The sequence below is a fragment of the Phyllobates terribilis genome, unplaced genomic scaffold (genome assembly GCF_046119375.1).
Source record: "Phyllobates terribilis strain yellow unplaced genomic scaffold, ASM4611937v1 Scaffold_7__3_contigs__length_470593459, whole genome shotgun sequence".
NCBI lineage: Eukaryota > Metazoa > Chordata > Amphibia > Anura > Dendrobatidae > Phyllobates > Phyllobates terribilis.
Genome location: NW_027362767.1, coordinates 439,706,197 through 439,723,589, shown reverse-complemented (window position 1 = coordinate 439,723,589; position 17,393 = coordinate 439,706,197). Strand labels below are relative to the sequence as shown.

Here is a 17,393-nt window from a genome sequence, read left to right as displayed (position 1 = left end):
AAGTTTCTGACTCTGCAGCATTTATTCCACATAGTCCTAACACTTTTGCACAGTATCGTATGCTAAAGTTGTTACATTTTCTTACACTTTTGACCTATGCTCCTGTCACATCCAGAGCTGTAATCATAATTCGGATTAATACTCCAGTTACATTCCAGTCACATCCAGAGCTGCATTCACAATTCCACTATTACATTATGTCCCATATTATAGTAACATCCAAAGCGGCCATCTGAATTACTCTTACTTTTAGTCACATCTGAGCTGCTTTGCCATTACACTGCTGAATCAGCCATGAATTAGGGAGTACAAGATCCTGAGAGCTAACAGAAAACATTTGAATGAAGCTCTGGATGTGACTGGAGTAGAACACAGAACAGTAGAACTGGGACTGCAGCTCCGGCTGTGACTGGAGTGTAAAGGAGCCCATACACTTCCAGTAGTGGTCAGCCTAATACATGCACGGACGGTTCGGCTAAACGTTCATGGGTTTTCACCGGTGAGGTGCCGGCCCGGGGAGCTGACACTCAAGGACAGACCTGGATAAGTAGTCCTGGACAAGAGGGAGATTTTTGCTGCCGCTATACTTAACCCACAGAGGACCGTCTATCCCAACACACTGAAACAAACCCTCAGCTGTGAGCATAGGTTTTCTGTCATTTAGTGACGTGAATCAGAGATTTTGCAAATGATGATGAACTAAAACTAAAATTTGTATAAGATGAAGCATTAATGACACACTGACCCAGACGATTAGAGGCTGCAGGTTTAATCATGGAAAGAGGCTCAGCAGTCCTATGTAAATGCACCTTATCACTGTCTAAGGAAGAGTTTTTAGACTTTCTAATAGATTTTGTGTTTACGTCACTATTAAATCTCGGCTTGATGTCCGTGAACTCGAATATTTGCGTTTACATCAGAAGGCAGAGAACTCGCGCTGCCACTAATGGTCCGTTACAATGTATCGGTACAGTCAAGTGTTATTGGACAGGAGGGCGAATGTTGGCGTCGCTGTGTTTGGGTTAGGGTAATAGAGGATTGCCCATCCGAATACACAGACATGCGCTCAGATGCTCTCTTATAATGTGCAGAGTACTATTAATGCAGAAACTGAACCAGCAGGAGGACATAGGGTCGCGCAGTCTAGAATTGCTCACAAGAATCCAACAGAATTGTGATTTCAGCTCTGGGTGTGAGGTGGAGGTAAGGATGGGTCACACAATGTGCTGCTCTGGATACATACTGTTGGATAGCAGGTGACTTTGCTGGAGAGGACTTAGTGGATGTGCACCCCCGATGGCGGACTGTCCTGACAGCGTGATGTGCCCGAGAACGTGCTGAGACCCCCCGGTGGTGATCGGGGACTGGAGCTTCTCCTTATCCCACGAAGATTCACTTCCACCTGGAGCAAAAGGAGAAGATGGAAATAATGAAGCAAAACCCTACCAGAGTATTCCCAAGAAATGGCTGCTACCGGGAATCTACCAGTCAGTGCTGTGACCCCGGCACCAAACCGCTGCTGCATCTGTGAGGGGTCCCAGAGATCAGCCGCCCACACAAAGGTATATCCGAGCAGTATGCCCTCTTTTGATAACATTACATCTTGCGTGATGCCGGATTAAGAGATGCTAAGAACAATTAGCGCCTGTGCACACAGAGTTCTTTGAGCTATTAGTTTTTAGGTTTTGAAGAGTTTTTTTCCCAGGAGCGCCCTTTTCTTTCTGCACCCTTCTGATTGGACGGTGCCTAGTTTGTAACGTTTTCCATCGTCGTTGCGGCAGACAGGTGATCGCACGTCATCTTTTCTCCACCAGACATTTTTGAAAATCTGAGGAGGAAGAAAGTTCCCAAGCTCCCTGAGATGGTCTCTACTTTGAGGGGTTCCCTAGTTTCAGGTACAATTCAATCTCTACTACTTCACAATATTAAGAAGTTTCCTATCAGACTTTGTCCCACAGTTCTTCACCATTCTCAACACCTCTGCTCACTGCCCGTGAATGACAACAACTTGGTGACATCCAGAGGCAGCAATCCTCCATGTACATCGCTGCTTCTACACTCCCCCAAGAGGTGGATACAATTGTACCCACTGATACATTGTAACAAGCCGACAACATCTACAAACTTCATCCAATTCTCCAACCCATCATCTTAGGGGGCAACACCAAGGAAAGGTCGAATGTCAAAAGTTGTGGGGTTCGCTACTAAACACAGGGTCTTGTTGTTGTGGGGGGCGGGGTCCTTGACCACAATTTTCTCGGACTTTAAAAAACAATGTTTTTGAATCAGAAGTCAATTTTAGGCTATGTTCACACATTGTGTTTTTGCTGCTTTTTTTTTTTTATTCAAATTTTAAGCTGTGTTTTACAGTACCAGCAAAAGCTATGAGATTTCAGAAATCACGCATTGTTTTTTTTCTGACTGATTTGGCACACTGCATCATGTCGCTTCTTTCATCATTTTTTCACCCATAGAAAGCAATGGGTGCAAAAACACAGCAAAAAAAAAAGCAGGTATCAGGTTTTGCTGCGTTTTTGGTGCAAAAAGCTAAGGAAGTTGCATCATCTTTTTTTGGTGGGCACTAAACGTTATCAGCATGCACAATAGACAATAAAAACGCAGCAAAACCCGCTTTTTTGAAGCTGCTTCTTTACAGTCAAGAGAGCAGGTTTTGTCTGTGGGGAAAAAAACGCAGCAAAAACTCAACGTGTGAACATAGCCTTAAGAAAGGAAAATGGAGCTGTGACTGCAAAGCTGACACGGGTGATACTTGGCTTTATAATCGGGATGTGCACCGACGACAGAACCTAAACTTTCAACATTTAAAGGGGTTTTCTTACACGTTGTGACCTGCTCTCACATGTCTCAACTCATCGAAACAACCCGCTTTGTAACATCCTTGCATGACCAGGGCTTCTTATCTGAACGTCGCCAATCTTGGTCAGAAAAAGCATCAATCACATCCATGAACCGCAGCTTCCAGCAGAAGGAGGACAACGTGTTCCTCCGGTCTCATCCGAATCCAGAGCCGGGAACAGGGATGGATTGGAAGACACTTTGTCTGAATCCTTCATTTCATGAAGATAAAATCCAAGTTGAGAATTGCATCATAGTGACCAACGCGTTTCAGTCCAATACTGTCTTGTGGTTCTTCTTCGTGGCAGAAGGTATTTCACAAGGAATAAATGATGCTGGATTATTATTTTTAAGCAGCTCCATTGACTCTTTGTGAAATATCTTCTGCCAGGATGAAGAACCACAGAATAATATTGGTTCTAAACACGAAGATGACATAATATCATAATGACTCGATTCTCACCTCGGGTCTTTACTTTATTATATTGGATTTTAACTTCATGAAATAAAGAGTTTAGACGGATTCTTTAGGCAGGACTTTTTCTCTGCTGCATTACTATTGTGTGGTCCCCCACTGGCCGGCCGGGGTCCATTGCCGACCACCGTCCATTAAACCAACCGGTTAATTGAGTCGTATATTGGAAAGGCGAGGTGGAAATACAGTCGGACGAAGCAGCAGATGAAGAAGAACTTGTGTCATCAATACAAAGAGGTGCGAAAACTATACTGCAAAGCGGATGAGTGGAGACCGGAAAGCAGGTCGAGAAGATGTGGAAACTCAAGGGTTAAAGGGTCATTCCCAATACATTGAATTATTCCCCATCCATCGGACAGGGGAGAACTTACTGATCACTGGGGTCCAACTGCTAGGACGCCCCATAATCTCGAGTAGCCGAGCAACAATATCTATCCGGTTCCTTCACATATCACCCAATGAAAAGCGCCCTGGTCTCCGGTGAGGGGTGCACGGTCCCTTCTTTGGGGGGTCACCGTCACCCACATTATAACACTGAGCTGACACTAAACTCTCGCACAGATTCGCGGCTCTTTATGGATTTCAAAGGAGACAAACGAGACGGAAACAATCAGACAATGAAAAGCGATCTGAGCGCTGCGATGTGATGAGCCGAGCGAACAACGTGTTCAGCCGTCGCCCGGAATCTGACGCCTTTCATCTCCGAGTGGATCATGCCGTTCACGTCCGCGCCCCGAATCCCAGCAGGAGCCGCAACCGATTATTCCTTTATTCAATATCAAGTACAGAAGCAAAAAAAAATACTACATCCCATTCATCATCCGCTCAGGAAGACGAAAGCAAAATGATCTCCAGTCGGGTAAGAAAGTCCGAAAACGCTGCGGGCGGCCGCCATTACTATAAATCACAGGCGACATCCTAAATCACTGCGCCCAGCGACAGGATCACAGCACCCCAACAAGGGTTACTCCATCCAGACCTCACAGGGCAGACACGGCTACATAATCACTGTGATTTACATAGGACTGCAGGTGACATCTACTACATTATCTGTACTCACAGAGTTATCACTGTGTTATCTGTGGTGTTACATAGGACTGCAGGTGACATCTACTACATTATCTGTAGTCAGAGAGTTATCACTGTGTTATCTGTGGTGTAACATAGGACTGCAGGTGACATCTACTACATTATCTGTAGTCAGAGAGTTATCACTGTGTTATCTGTGGTGTTACATAGGACTGCAGGTGACATCTACTACATTATCTGTACTCAGAGAGTTATCACTGTGTTATCTGTGGTGTTACATAGGACTGCAGGTGACATCTACATTATCTGTACTCGGGGGGGATTTAGTTTCAGCTTCTTTTCTCCGCTGATAAAGGGGTCGGACATTTATATTTGCACCGCCCGCTCTTTACTTTCCCCTCGGGGGGTCAGATACACATCAGATTGCTGGTGGACCCCACAGACGTCGCTTTACACTAATAGGTTTGGGGTATTCTGGCTTTCTCCTGCGCTGGGCGATGAGTGTGGCTGGGGACCAGTCTAATGATGACTGCGACCATTTGCGCTGGGATAGGACAGACCCCGGCCATGACGCCCCCAGCGGCGCTCTGCCCTCTATGCGGACGTGAGAGGAGCAGGAATTCTCCTTACAGGAGGCTGGAAACCTCGCCGAGCTCGGGCGACATGTGAACTCTTGGCTCCAATGACCCCCGACATGGCAGCCGGGCAGCGATATGGGGACGATGTGGTGACATTGTATCACTACATGGTGAGGGTTATTCTTATGTACCAGATATGCTGATGATAACTGCGACTCCACACATATAGATACACATCCACATACAGGACGCATGGGGCCACAGAATAACAGAAGATGCAACATGGAGGATCTCGGAGCCGGACGGCAGAGACAATGGGCGACCAATATCCCTCCCCTCCCCCACACAGCATGGCGTCTATGGAGAACACTACAAGAGTCTTTGTCAGAGGAGGGTAAAGCGCAGATTTATTTCGCGTCTTGAAACATCAGGTTTCCCAGTTTTTGTGCTTTTAGTCCATAAATCAAAGCCAATAAAGGAGATGAAGGTGACTCGAGCGCCGCAGTCCCGGAATTATCCGCGTTATTGGAGAAACACTATTTACTGTCCATATGTTCTGTGACAGCGGAGATATATGATCCGGACAGGTGCAGGAATATTCAGAAGAGCTTAATAGCCTGGAAGCCTCGTGCAGAAGGTGCCGGGGGCGCCGCGCATTTCAATAGAAGAGCCGAAATTAAGATTCAGTGTTCTCTGCAGAATAAAGAAGAGAATCCAAAGACCACCAAAAAATTACCCTACAAGGAGATACAAAGTGTCGACAGAGGTGATACAAGAAAGTCACTGCCCCCCTGGAGAGTAAAAGCCCAGACTACATACAGTCACTACGTACACTGTAGATTATACTCCAGAGCAGCGCTCACAATTCTGCAGCAATGACCTCGGGACGACCACCGCTGTGAAAGCTTCAGGTGGATCTGGAGACGGATCCAATAGAGAATGAAGAAACTTCTTCCATTGATGGAAGCGAAGCAGGAAAAACATGGCAGCGGCGGGCTTTACTGCCGGTGTCTCCATTATGGAGGTGGAATGAGCTGATATTTATTTTCTACACATTTTAAGTGGGAGCAGGTAATGAGCAAAGACCAAACAATATTTTAAATAATTCTTCCTCAAAGCCCCCCGTCAGAAGCCCCTTCATGTCGGACGCCGGGCGTTTCATGCTGCGGATTCGGCCGATGCGATTTAAAACAGGTTAAAGTGTCAGATTGGAAAAGCCTCAGTGATGGTTTTACTGGGCCGGATCCAAAAATGTATCAAGTGGTTGAGAGATGTAATTAGTGCGGAGCCTTTGCCAAAGCATTGAAATGTGCCCATTAATTCTGCAATTCCCAGTCTGTCCATCAGTCAGTCATACTTAAAAAATATGTCCGTCACCGCCGAGGTGAAGTAATCTACTAATAATCATGTAATGAAAAGCTGAAAATTTCTGCTCCCGTCCAAACTTTCCCAAAAAAAAAAAGAGAGAAAAATTAAAACAAAGAAGAGAAAACTGAGCGGAGAAAAAAAACAGACAAACTGACAAGATGTCAGAGAATCAGCAGCTCAGCACCTGCCGGCCGGCCGCCCAAGGACAGGACTCATTTCACAGAAAACCCCCCCCATAGAGAACACAGAGCTACATTGTGTCATGTGCTCCAGTAACATCCAGAGCTGCAATCAATATCATATTCTTCAGTTACTTCCAGAGCTGTAATCACAATTCTGCCCTCATCTTGTCTTCTAGGAGTCATGCATGAACCAAGTGACAATCAAATTATGTCATACTCCAATTACTGCCAGAGCTGCAGTCACAATTCTGTCCTCTAGGCTTTTCCTATACTCACAAACACAGCTAAACATCACATCTTACTAACCAGGAACATCCAGAGCTGCATTCCAACTCTCCCCTTATATTCTGTCCTGTACTAGTCACATCTACTTCTACTCTAGTCACTTCTGAAGCTGCACAAAAAACCTGTTCATATTTTCTGTTACAGCAGCCACACAACAGTCACTTCTCATCTTCTGCACCAGTCGCTTCCAGAGCTGCACTCACAATTATCCTCTTATAATTGATCTTATACCTGTCATAACCTACTTTAGTTAATTCTCATCCTCTATTTTCATGCAGAGCTGCACTCCTACTTGTGCCCAGAAGGTCGTATACTTGAACTACTATAACATTACATCCTTCATACTACAATCACATCCAGAGCTGCAATTTACTTCTAGATGAGCTCAGATATATTTTCTCTGTGATCCTAATATAAGGAAGGAAAAAAAGACATTCTCTATGAAAATATTAATAAAATGTTCTCCCATTATCAGCCCAAAAGAACAAAGGGGAAAGCAGAATTACACAACAGGAAAAAGGTTCAATTCTGCAGTCGCCTCCGGAGCTGCAATCACAAGGAGTCTTATGCTCCAGACACGTTCACACCTGCACATTTCTCCTCTCTGCCACAAAGCACTTTGCAGCCTGGAGTCCAAAACTCATCTGTGAGACTTTCTCAGAAAATGAGTTTTCGCCTCATGGGTTTAAACAAGAACGTTTCCATTCATTATCAGCAAGCAGAGATCTGTATAATGATGAGGAACTGAAGCCCAAACTCCCAGATGCATCAGATCTGATGTTTGCATCCAAGTCTTGATGAAGGGCGCGCTGGAGTAGGACGTGCCAGACTGCAGAGTCGTGCAGCACCACCAGACACTTTACTCCGGTCAGGGACCGCTCCACATTTCTGCCCTTATTTCCACCACTTTGGTGCCATAAACTATAATGAATGTGTCAGCTGCGCCGCCTCTGAGATGCTTCGACCACTTTTCAAAGAGTTAGCGGACTGCTGCAAAACGGCAAAAGTTGGGGAACAAGTTCATTGAAAAGTTCTAGGACTCTGCAGATAAGTCTGGACGCCGCCCCTTTAATCGCGCCCCAGCTCCTTCTATCGCAGCGCTGCATACTTGCAGGTTCTTCTATATTTAGACGTTTATTTATTAATATTTACATTTTCCAACAATCAAATTGTTACAAAACACAGAAATTGTTTCCATGTAAATCTTCTTGGCCGGGCGACAACGTCTTGTAATTCTCCTCGCGCCGCCGTCTCCGTAATCGCCGTGTCCGCGTCTTATAAGTGGCGGCCGCCTTGATTATGTTTTGAAAATATATTGACAGATTGAATCCCAAATCCGGCGCCGGGAACAAATTCCAAATGCTTCGTCCCATTTCTTGTGAGCGGCACCATCTGCCAGAGGTGGAAGAACGCGGCATCTCGGGCCGACTCCCTCCAAGAATTCATCTGCCACCGACTAATGCCGCCCGAATAAAAGGGATTAAGATTCTGATGCTACAGAGACTATTGATAATTTGCTATAATTGGGAAGAAATGAAGATAAATGAGGTTGAGGATGGAGAGGCAATTAAATGTGCCGCGAGTACAGCTGTGTTCCCGGCCTACATCCCTTGGCCTTTACTTCAGCGCGGAACGTGCAAATTAACCATAATGACAAATAAGCCGATTCCTCTAAACAGAAGCAGAGGTGGAGCAGAGCGCGGAACCGATACATTGTCACGGAGACACAGAAATATAACAAACGGCTTATAGATGTGAATAGGAAGGGAGGTTTGTAAAGATGGAGGAGAGCTAAGAAGTTCTGGAACTCTACCTTCTACGCGAGATGTCACCTGCAGTCCTATGTAACACCACAGATAACACAGTGATAGCTGAGTACAGATAGTGTAGTAGATGTCACCTGCAGTCCTATGTAACACCACAGATAACACAGTGATAGCACTCTCAGTACAGATAATGTAGTAGATGTCACCCTGCAGTCCTATGTAAAACCACAGATAACACAGTGATAACTCTCTCTTTTCTGCAGTCCTAGGCAACACCAGACACCTCAGTGATAGCGGTCTCTCTTGCCTGCAGTCCTATGTAACACTATCCATAACATTTAGTGGATCTGTACATTGATGGTGACGCTGTCCTAATGTCACTAACCTCAGCACGTGTAGAGGGGACATTGTCTAAACACTCTTCTCCAGAAATACTCTGTGCTGCTGTGGGACATTGCTCCTTCCACTGCGTTACTGTTAAGGCTCATTCACAGGTCAGTTTCTCGAGTTCGGGTGCGGTCAGTAATTTTCTCATAGACAGCACTCGCCCCTATAATAGTGAATGGGGTCATTGACACGTCTGTGAATTTTCGTCCTTCTACAATTGCGGAGACATGTCAGTGTCAGATCAAAATCAGCAAGGAAAGGAACAAAAATCAGACAGCACTTGGAAGCCACCGAGAGCGCTCCGATATTCACAAACGCTCAGATTGGAGACAGTGGAGAAACTTTTATTTTTACTGAACAAAAAAAACTGATGAAACTCGGACAAGTGACGAAGACTGAATCATCAATGGGTCCAATAACCTTTCTCTTTCCACTTGTGAATGGATCCCAGTGACTTGCGGATTTCTGAACCTAGAGGATTATGGGAAAGGTGTCACCGCTAAATCCCGCTGCCTTCACGTCGTCACCTCCGGGGGGGGACAGATATGATAAAATAATCACAGAAGAGATGACGTGCAGCAGTCACTGGGGGCACATCGTTTCGTGCAGTGGGCACTGTGGGCACATCGTTTCGTGCAGCGGGCACTGTCGGCACATCGTTTCGTGCAGCGGGCACTGTCGGCACATCGTTTCGTGCAGCGGGCACTGTCGGCACATCGTTTCGTACAGCGGTCACTGTGGGTACATCGTTCCGTGCAGCGGGCACATCGTTTTGTGCAGCGGGCACTGTCGGCACATCGTTTCGTGCAGCGGTCACTGTGGGTACATCGTTCCGTGCAGCGGGCACTGTCGGCACATCGTTTCGTGCAGCGGGCACTGTCGGCACATCGTTCCGTGCAGCGGGCACTGTGGGTACATCGTTTCGTGCAGAGGGCACTGTCGGCACATCGTTTCGTGCAGCGGTCACTGTGGGTACATCGTTTCGTGCAGCGGTCACTGTGGGCACATCGTTTCGTGCAGCGGTCACTGTGGGTACATCGTTTCGTGCAGCGGTCACTGTGGGTACATCGTTTCGTGCAGCGGTCACTGTGGGCACATCGTTTCGTAGTGGCGGTATTTGGCGGTCGGCCATTCGGCGGCTTTGTTCTCGGCGCGTGCCATGTCAATAAGATGAAAAATGATGTAGATTTGGGAGGATTGAGGCCTCGCTGTAGCATCACTCATATTATTATTCCAGGATCATCTGTTACCAAGTATCAGCAATTCCCACATCTAATTACAAACAGGATTTCAGAGTCATTAAACAGAAAACATTTCCATTAGCGACTCTGGAAGACGACGAGGAAAATCAACAAGATAACGGCGCGGAGAAGTCTGTGCACTGCAACCGTGTAAAGAAGACTGCGATACAACGAAACACGACAATGTAACACTGCAACAGCCAGAGCCACCAATGCCACGAATACTATTAATCACCAGATCTATGGTAATGACAACAGCATGCATATTTTACATATATATACACACATACATATTTTACACATACATACACAGTGCAGACCAAAAGTTTGGACACGCCTTCTCATTTAAAGAAATTTCTGTATTTTCATGACTATGAACATTGTACATTCACACTGAAGGCATCAAAACTATGAATTAACACATGTGGAATTATATACTTAACAAAAAAGTGTGAAACAACTGAAAATATGTCTTATATTCTAGGTTCTTCAAAGTAGCCACCTTTTGCTTTGATGACTGCTTTGCACACTCTTGGCATTCTCTTGATGAGCTTCTAGAGGTAGTCACCGGAAATGGTCTTCCAACAATCTTGAAGGAGTTCCCAGAGATGCTTAGCACTTGTCGGCCCTTTTGCCTTCACTCTGCGGTCCAGCTCACCCCAAACCATCTCGATTGGGTTCAGGTCTGGTGACTGTGGAGGCCAGGTCATCTGGCGTAGCACCCCATCACTCTCCTTCTTGGTCAAATAGCCCTTACACAGCCTGGAGGTGTTTGGGGTCATTGTCCTGTTGAGAAATAAATGATGGTCCAACTAAACGCAAACCGGATGGAATAGCATGCCGCTGCAAGATGCTGTGGTAGCCATGCTGGTTCAGTATGCCTTCAATTTTGAATAAATCCCCAACAGTGTCATCAGCAAAGCACCCCCACACCATCACACCTCCTCCTCCATGCTTCACGGTGGGAACCAGGCATGTAGAGTCCATCCGTTCACCTTTTCTGGTTGGAACCAAAGATCTCAAATTTGGACTCATCAGACCAAAGCACAGATTTCCACTGGTCTAATGTCCATTCCTTGTGTTCTTTAGCCCAAACAAGTCTCTTCTGCTTGTTGCCTGTCCTTAGCAGTGGTTTCCTAGCAGCTATTTTACCATGAAGGCCTGCTGCACAAAGGCTGAGTTCACACGATGCGTTTTTCATGCGTTTCCGCGGCGTTTTTGCAGTTGCGTAAACGCCGCGGAAAAGCATTAAAAACGCATGGTAGAAGGGCAGCAATGTTCCCCAATTGAAATCCGCATGTGCTGTGCCCATGATGCGGATTTTTCTGCAGCGTAAACGCTGCGGTCAAAAATCCGCAGCATGTCAATTAATTTTGCGGAAACGCTGCTCTTTTGCCGCCATTGACTTGCATTAGACCGCATGGAATCCGCATCACTGTATATGTTGATGCGCTTTTCATGCGGTCTAATGTGCGGATGGTACCCGGGTGTGGAGGAGAGGACTCTCATCCAGACCCAGGTACCATTAAAAAAAAAAGAATAAAATAAAAAATATATATATTCTCACCTTCTGACGGCCCGCGCTGCGTCCTGCTGGCTTCCCGGGCACTTTGTGGTTGAATGAAGGACCTTCGCTAACGTCAGAGTCATGTGACGTGTCACGTGATGCTGACGTCGGAAGGTCCTAAAGTCTTCACTGCCGGCAGCCGGGACCGAGCGAAGCCGGACACCGGGGGCCATCAGAGGGTAAAGTATATATTTATTTTTTATTTTTTGACATTCACACACTATATAAATCCATGCCGGTTTCATGGATTTATATAGTGTGAAGTTGACAAGCACTTTCCAAGTGATGCTAAAATCGCTTGGGAAGCGCTTGTCAACCCGCATGCGGAAATGAAAGTGAAGACCGCTTTGTGATGAAAGCCGGCCGGTGGGTGCAGCTCTCTGGCGCCCCCTTACCTCTCAGGTCAGTCAAGGTACTGCACCTAGAGAAAGTAGTGCCAGGAAGCTGCAACCAGCGCAGGGAACACGGTAGTGTGTTATCCCTTCAACGTCACTAAACCGTAACGTCACTACACAGCACAACTCGCTAGCGCCCTCTTAGCCTCAGGTCAGTCAAGGAACTGCACCTAGGATAAGCGGTCGCCAGGGAGACTGTCCTGTAACCTACTGGGTATCGGGGCCCTCTGTAGTGAGGGCGGTATATATATCTTCCTTGGCCGCGCCAGGAATATATATATCTGAACCTCCGACCGTCACTACCAGCCTTCCCCAATCCCCAGTTGGTATGCTGCCACCAGTCCCTATTTTAGATATACGCCCAGTCCGTGAATGGGCCTATATCGGGTCAGGAACCAACCCTGGGTAGCGTTTTGGCTTGAGCCGAGCTCACACGGACGTGCGTTCGTTATGCAGAATAAAAGGCAGGCCCACAATTACTTGAGGTAATTGATTATAATAATACACTAGATACACGATATACAACTAAATATACACAGGTATAAGGTCAGGCTAAACTATACAACAATGGAATACAACACACAGAATCACCACAGCATATCAGTTACCGGTTTCTTGATTTTCTTGTGACGCAGGGAGAGGATTCTGCGGTCGCAGGCACGGTTCTTTGTTACAGGCTGAGGCCTACCACCGCATGGTCAAACTGCTCCTCCCCTTGGTGGCCTCAGCTGGTGCTCAGATGTTCAGCACACCACTCTTGGGTCAAAAACTGACTTGTCTCTTGTCTGTCCTGCTATCTTACCTGCCCCGTCCCGCCCACTGCTGGTGAGGTCAGCTGGCTCAGTCTCCACCCTCAGGTCTAACTTCGATCAGAAGCCCAAATTCTATGGAACCCAATAACTTCTTCTGGGATGGTCTCATGATACCCCCAGGGGTTCCCATGGATTCGGGCCGCCGTAACCGACCTTTTGATATCAATTATGATACCATACGGTCCTCAGGAATGGCTCCGCGCTATATCTTGGCTTCCAGAGCACGTACAAACGTCTACCGCGGAGGCTTGTGTGCGCAATGGCTCCGGGACGCCGTGATATTTTTTTTATTGGCCCATCCCACGCAACATGCGTGTACTATTCATGTTTCTATATCTTATGCCTCCATGCTTGTGACAGACAAAGAAACTAGTCCTATGGGACAAATGGTCAGGTACAGATAGACGAAGCACCCCCCCCGCTGGCTGTGTTTCCTCTCGAAGTCTTTGAAGCTCCTAGCATTCAAGTGTTAAGTAGGCTTCTTATCTTACAGGAGCCTGGATGGGGGGAAACTATCTAGTTGACGTTTTAACAGAAGGTCCCAAGGGTGGGGGCTGCTGAAGTGTGGCCATCCCTGGATATGATTTATCATTACCAAGATGGCGGCTACAGGTTCATCACACCTCCCCCTATACGAGGGCGCGAGGGGGTAGCACATTCCTGTGTTCCCCCGTGCGTCCTTCTGCACCCTCCCCTTGCCGGGATAACCCGTCAGCGTTACCGTGGTCACGGCCTCTTCTGTGGCGAATGGAGAAGTGGTACTGCTGGAGAGCGAGGCTCCAGCGTAGCAACCTGCCATTCGACCCAGAGACCGTGTGTAACCAGCTGAGGGGGTTGTGGTCCGTCTCCACGGTGAAATGGCTCCCGTACAAGTAGGGCTGCAGACGCTGCAGGGCCCATACAATTGCCAGGCATTCTTTTTCCACCGTGGAGTAAGCCACCTCCCGGGGCAGTAGCTTCCTGCTCAGGTACAAGACAGGATGTTCCTGGCCTGTCGTGTTGACCTGACTTAGCACAGCACCGAGGCCAAAGTCACTGGCGTCGGTCTGTACCACAAACGGCCGGTCGAAGTCGGCAGCTTGCAGTACAGGGGAGCTACTTAGGGCGGCCTTGAGTGCCCCGAAAGCTGTCTCGCAGGCGACTGTCCAGTCGACTGCGACGGGCAGCTTCTTCTTGGTGAGGTCCGTCAGGGGCTTGGCCAGGGTGCTATAGTGTGGGACGAACCTCCTATAGTACCCGGCGGTCCCCAAGAAGGACATCACCTGCTTTTTGGTCCTAGGAGTGGGCCAGGATGCGATGGCATCCACTTTCCCCGGTTCTGGCTTCAGAACCCCCCCGCCTACCCGGTGACCCAGGTAGAGGACCTCACTCATGCCCAGCTGGCACTTTTCCGGCTTGATGGTCAAGCCTGCCCGGTGGATCCGACCGAGCACCTGCCGCAGGTGCTCTAGGTGATCCTCCCAAGTGGGACTGAAGACTGCAATATCGTCCAAGTACGCAGCCGCGTACCCTTCAAGTCCCTCAAGCAGCGTATTGACCATCCGCTGAAAAGTGGCAGGGGCATTCTTCATGCCGAATGGCATCACTGTGGACTCGTACAGTCCAAAAGGGGTGATAAAGGCAGAGCGTTCCCTTGCCGCGGGGGTCAGAGGAATCTGCCAGTACCCCCGGCTCAGATCCATGATGGTCAGGTACTTAGCCCCGGCCATCCGATCGAGCAGGTCATCGATGCGTGGTATGGGGAACGCATCGGTGGCCGTTACAGCGTTGAGCCCCCGGTAGTCCACGCAGAACCGTGTAGTTCGGTCCTTCTTTGGTACGAGGACTACAGGCGAGGCCCACGCGCTGCTGGATGCCTGGATCACCCCCAGCTTCAGCATCTCGTCTATCTCTTGGCGCATGTTTCCCTGCACCTCGAAAGAGACCCGATATGCTGAACGCCGGATCGGCGGGTGATCGCCAGTGTCCACGTCGTGGACAGCCATCTCAGTCCTTCCGGGCAGGCTGCTGAACAGCCCCCGGAAGGGGTGCAGGGTGGTCCCCAGCTGGGACCGTTGGTCCTCCGTGAGCTGGTGGCCAACCCCCACATCCTCGATGGGCCCACCCGCCTTGGCTTGGGTGAGCAGATCCAGGAGGGTTTCTACCTCTCCTTCCTCGGGAAGGTTGCACACTGGGTGGGCAGTCGCTTCCCGCTCATGATGAGCCTTCATCATGTTCACGTGGAAGGCCTTCCTCCTTCCACGGGCGTGATCCAGGGTGACCAGATAGGTGACGGCATTGAGTTTCTGGTGCACGAAGTAGGGACCTTCCCAGGCTGCCTGAAGCTTGTTCTGTGGTACGGGGACCAGTACCCACACCTTTTGACCCACCTGGTAGGTCCTCTCACAAGCATTCTGGTCGTACCACCGCTTCTGGTCGGCCTGGGCCTGGGCCATATTGTCCTGCACCAGCTTTGCCAAGGCCATCATCCTGTCCCGGTGGCGCACGACATACTCGATGACCGACACCTCGGGGGTGGCCAAATCCCCTTCCCATGCTTCCTTCACCAGAGCCAGGGGGCCCCGTACCCGTCGCCCGTACAGGAGCTCAAAGGGGGAGAACCCCGTTGAGGCCTGCGGAACCTCCCGGTAAGCAAATAGGAGGTGTGGGAGGTAACGCTCCCAGTCTCTCCCGTGGGAGTCGACCAACATCTTAAGCATCTGCTTTAAGGTGCCATTGAACCGCTCACACAGGCCATTAGTCTGTGGGTGATACGGGCTGGCCACCAGATGTTGCACCTGCATTTGCTTACAGAGGGACTCCATCAGCCGCGACATGAACTGGGTCCCTCGGTCGGTGAGCATTTCTTGGGGGAAACCCACTCTGGAGAAGATCTCCAGTAAGGCGGTAGCCACCTTGTCGGCCCGAATGGACGACAAAGCTACCGCTTCCGGGTACCGGGTGGCATAGTCCACTACCGTGAGTATGAAGCATTTCCCGGAGTGGCTGGGAGTGGACAGAGGTCCAATAAGATCCACAGCAACCCTCGAGAAAGGCTCTTCGATGATTGGCAGAGTTACCAGTGGGGCTTTGGGGCGCGGCCCCGCCTTCCCCACCCTCTGACAGGTGTCACACGAACGGCAGTAGGCACCCACCGCGGCTCCCATCCCAGGCCAGTAGAAATGCTGAGCTATCCTGGCCTTGGTTTTAGCGATCCCTAGGTGTCCGGCCATCGGAATCTCGTGTGCGATCCGCAACAATTCCGCCCTGAACGGATAGGGTACCACTAACTGTCGGTCCCTGGGCCACGCCTCCGGTGAACCCTGCTGGACCGTTACCCGGTACAGCCGTCCCTGGTCCCAGACCACCCGCTCGCAGTCTGACTCCATGGGAGGCTGTGCCGCCTGTTCCTTGAGAGCTTTCAGGCTGTCGTCTGCTTCCAACGCAGCCTGAAATTCCTGACTTGATGTGGCCAGAATCGACGAAACTGCCACATCCTCTGTCAGCCCCTCCGGGCATGTCACCTGGCCGCTGTCTGACCCGGCAGACACTTGGTCAGAAGTGGGGAAGCCGTCGGACCTCTGCAAGGCTCCTTGGGCTCCGGCGCTCCCACTCCTGGTGACAGCGGCTATGACCGCTGTGACCGTGGGTAGTGCCTGCTTCCCCTCTGTTTCTGACCAAGCCGCCCGATCAGGCAGGCTTCCTAGGCCTTTGGACATCTCGGATGTGGGGAACTCCTGCCCTGGGGTCTTACCTGGCGGCTCCTCTCTTGGGACACCCCCACCTCCCATGGCCTGTTCCTCCCCCTGCAGTGGGCCTATACTCAGCAGCCTGGATACCCCTGGGAGCCCTACACTGCCGGTAGCTGCCCCCCTCTCCATCCCTGAGCTTCCCTCTACAGAATCCTGCCCGCCCCCTCCCTCACCGGAGGACAAGAGGTCACGGCACGCCGGCTGAGCACCTCTGCGGGCATCCCCACACTCCCCACCTGCTTTCACTAACCCTGTTTGTGTTGTGTCTGTGCAGGTGTTACCCTCAGGTTTCACTCCCTCCTCCTCAGCAGGACACACACTACATACAACATGGTTGGCATTAGCAGCAGACAAATCAATACACTCTTGGGGGGCCGAACTTGGGGGTTCAGAGGGTACATACTGCGATACTAGACGCCCCAAGTCGGTCCCTAATAAAACATTTGCGGGAATATTTGGCGTTACTCCCACCTCCCGCATCCCCCTTCCGGCACCCCAGTCCAAATACACCATGGCAACGGGAAGTGCCGGCTCCACGCCTCCAACCCCGGAGACGGAAAGAGTCTTTCCTGGTACCAAGTCCTGGGGGGACACCACCTCAGGCCGTACCAGTGTTCGTTCAGCGCCCGTGTCCCGCAGTCCCATGACCGCAGAACGGCCTATGGTGACGGGTTGGATGTTGTCCAGGGACCTACCACCACCCCCTCCCACACACAAAACA

General features: G+C 49.6%; 1 protein-coding gene across 2 annotated transcripts in view; it reads right to left on the bottom strand.

Annotated features, from left to right (window-relative positions):
- Window positions 1-17,393, bottom strand: part of DACH2 (dachshund family transcription factor 2) — a 359,667-nt gene that overhangs the window by 91,406 nt on the left and 250,868 nt on the right. The window contains exon 4 of one of the 2 annotated variants that reach the window (XM_073642174.1): window positions 1,244-1,402. The exons of the other annotated variant lie outside the window; for it this stretch is intronic. Coding sequence (XP_073498275.1) covers window positions 1,244-1,402 — 159 coding nt within the window. The remainder of the gene's footprint in view (window positions 1-1,243; window positions 1,403-17,393) is intronic. 2 annotated transcript variants of the gene reach the window in all.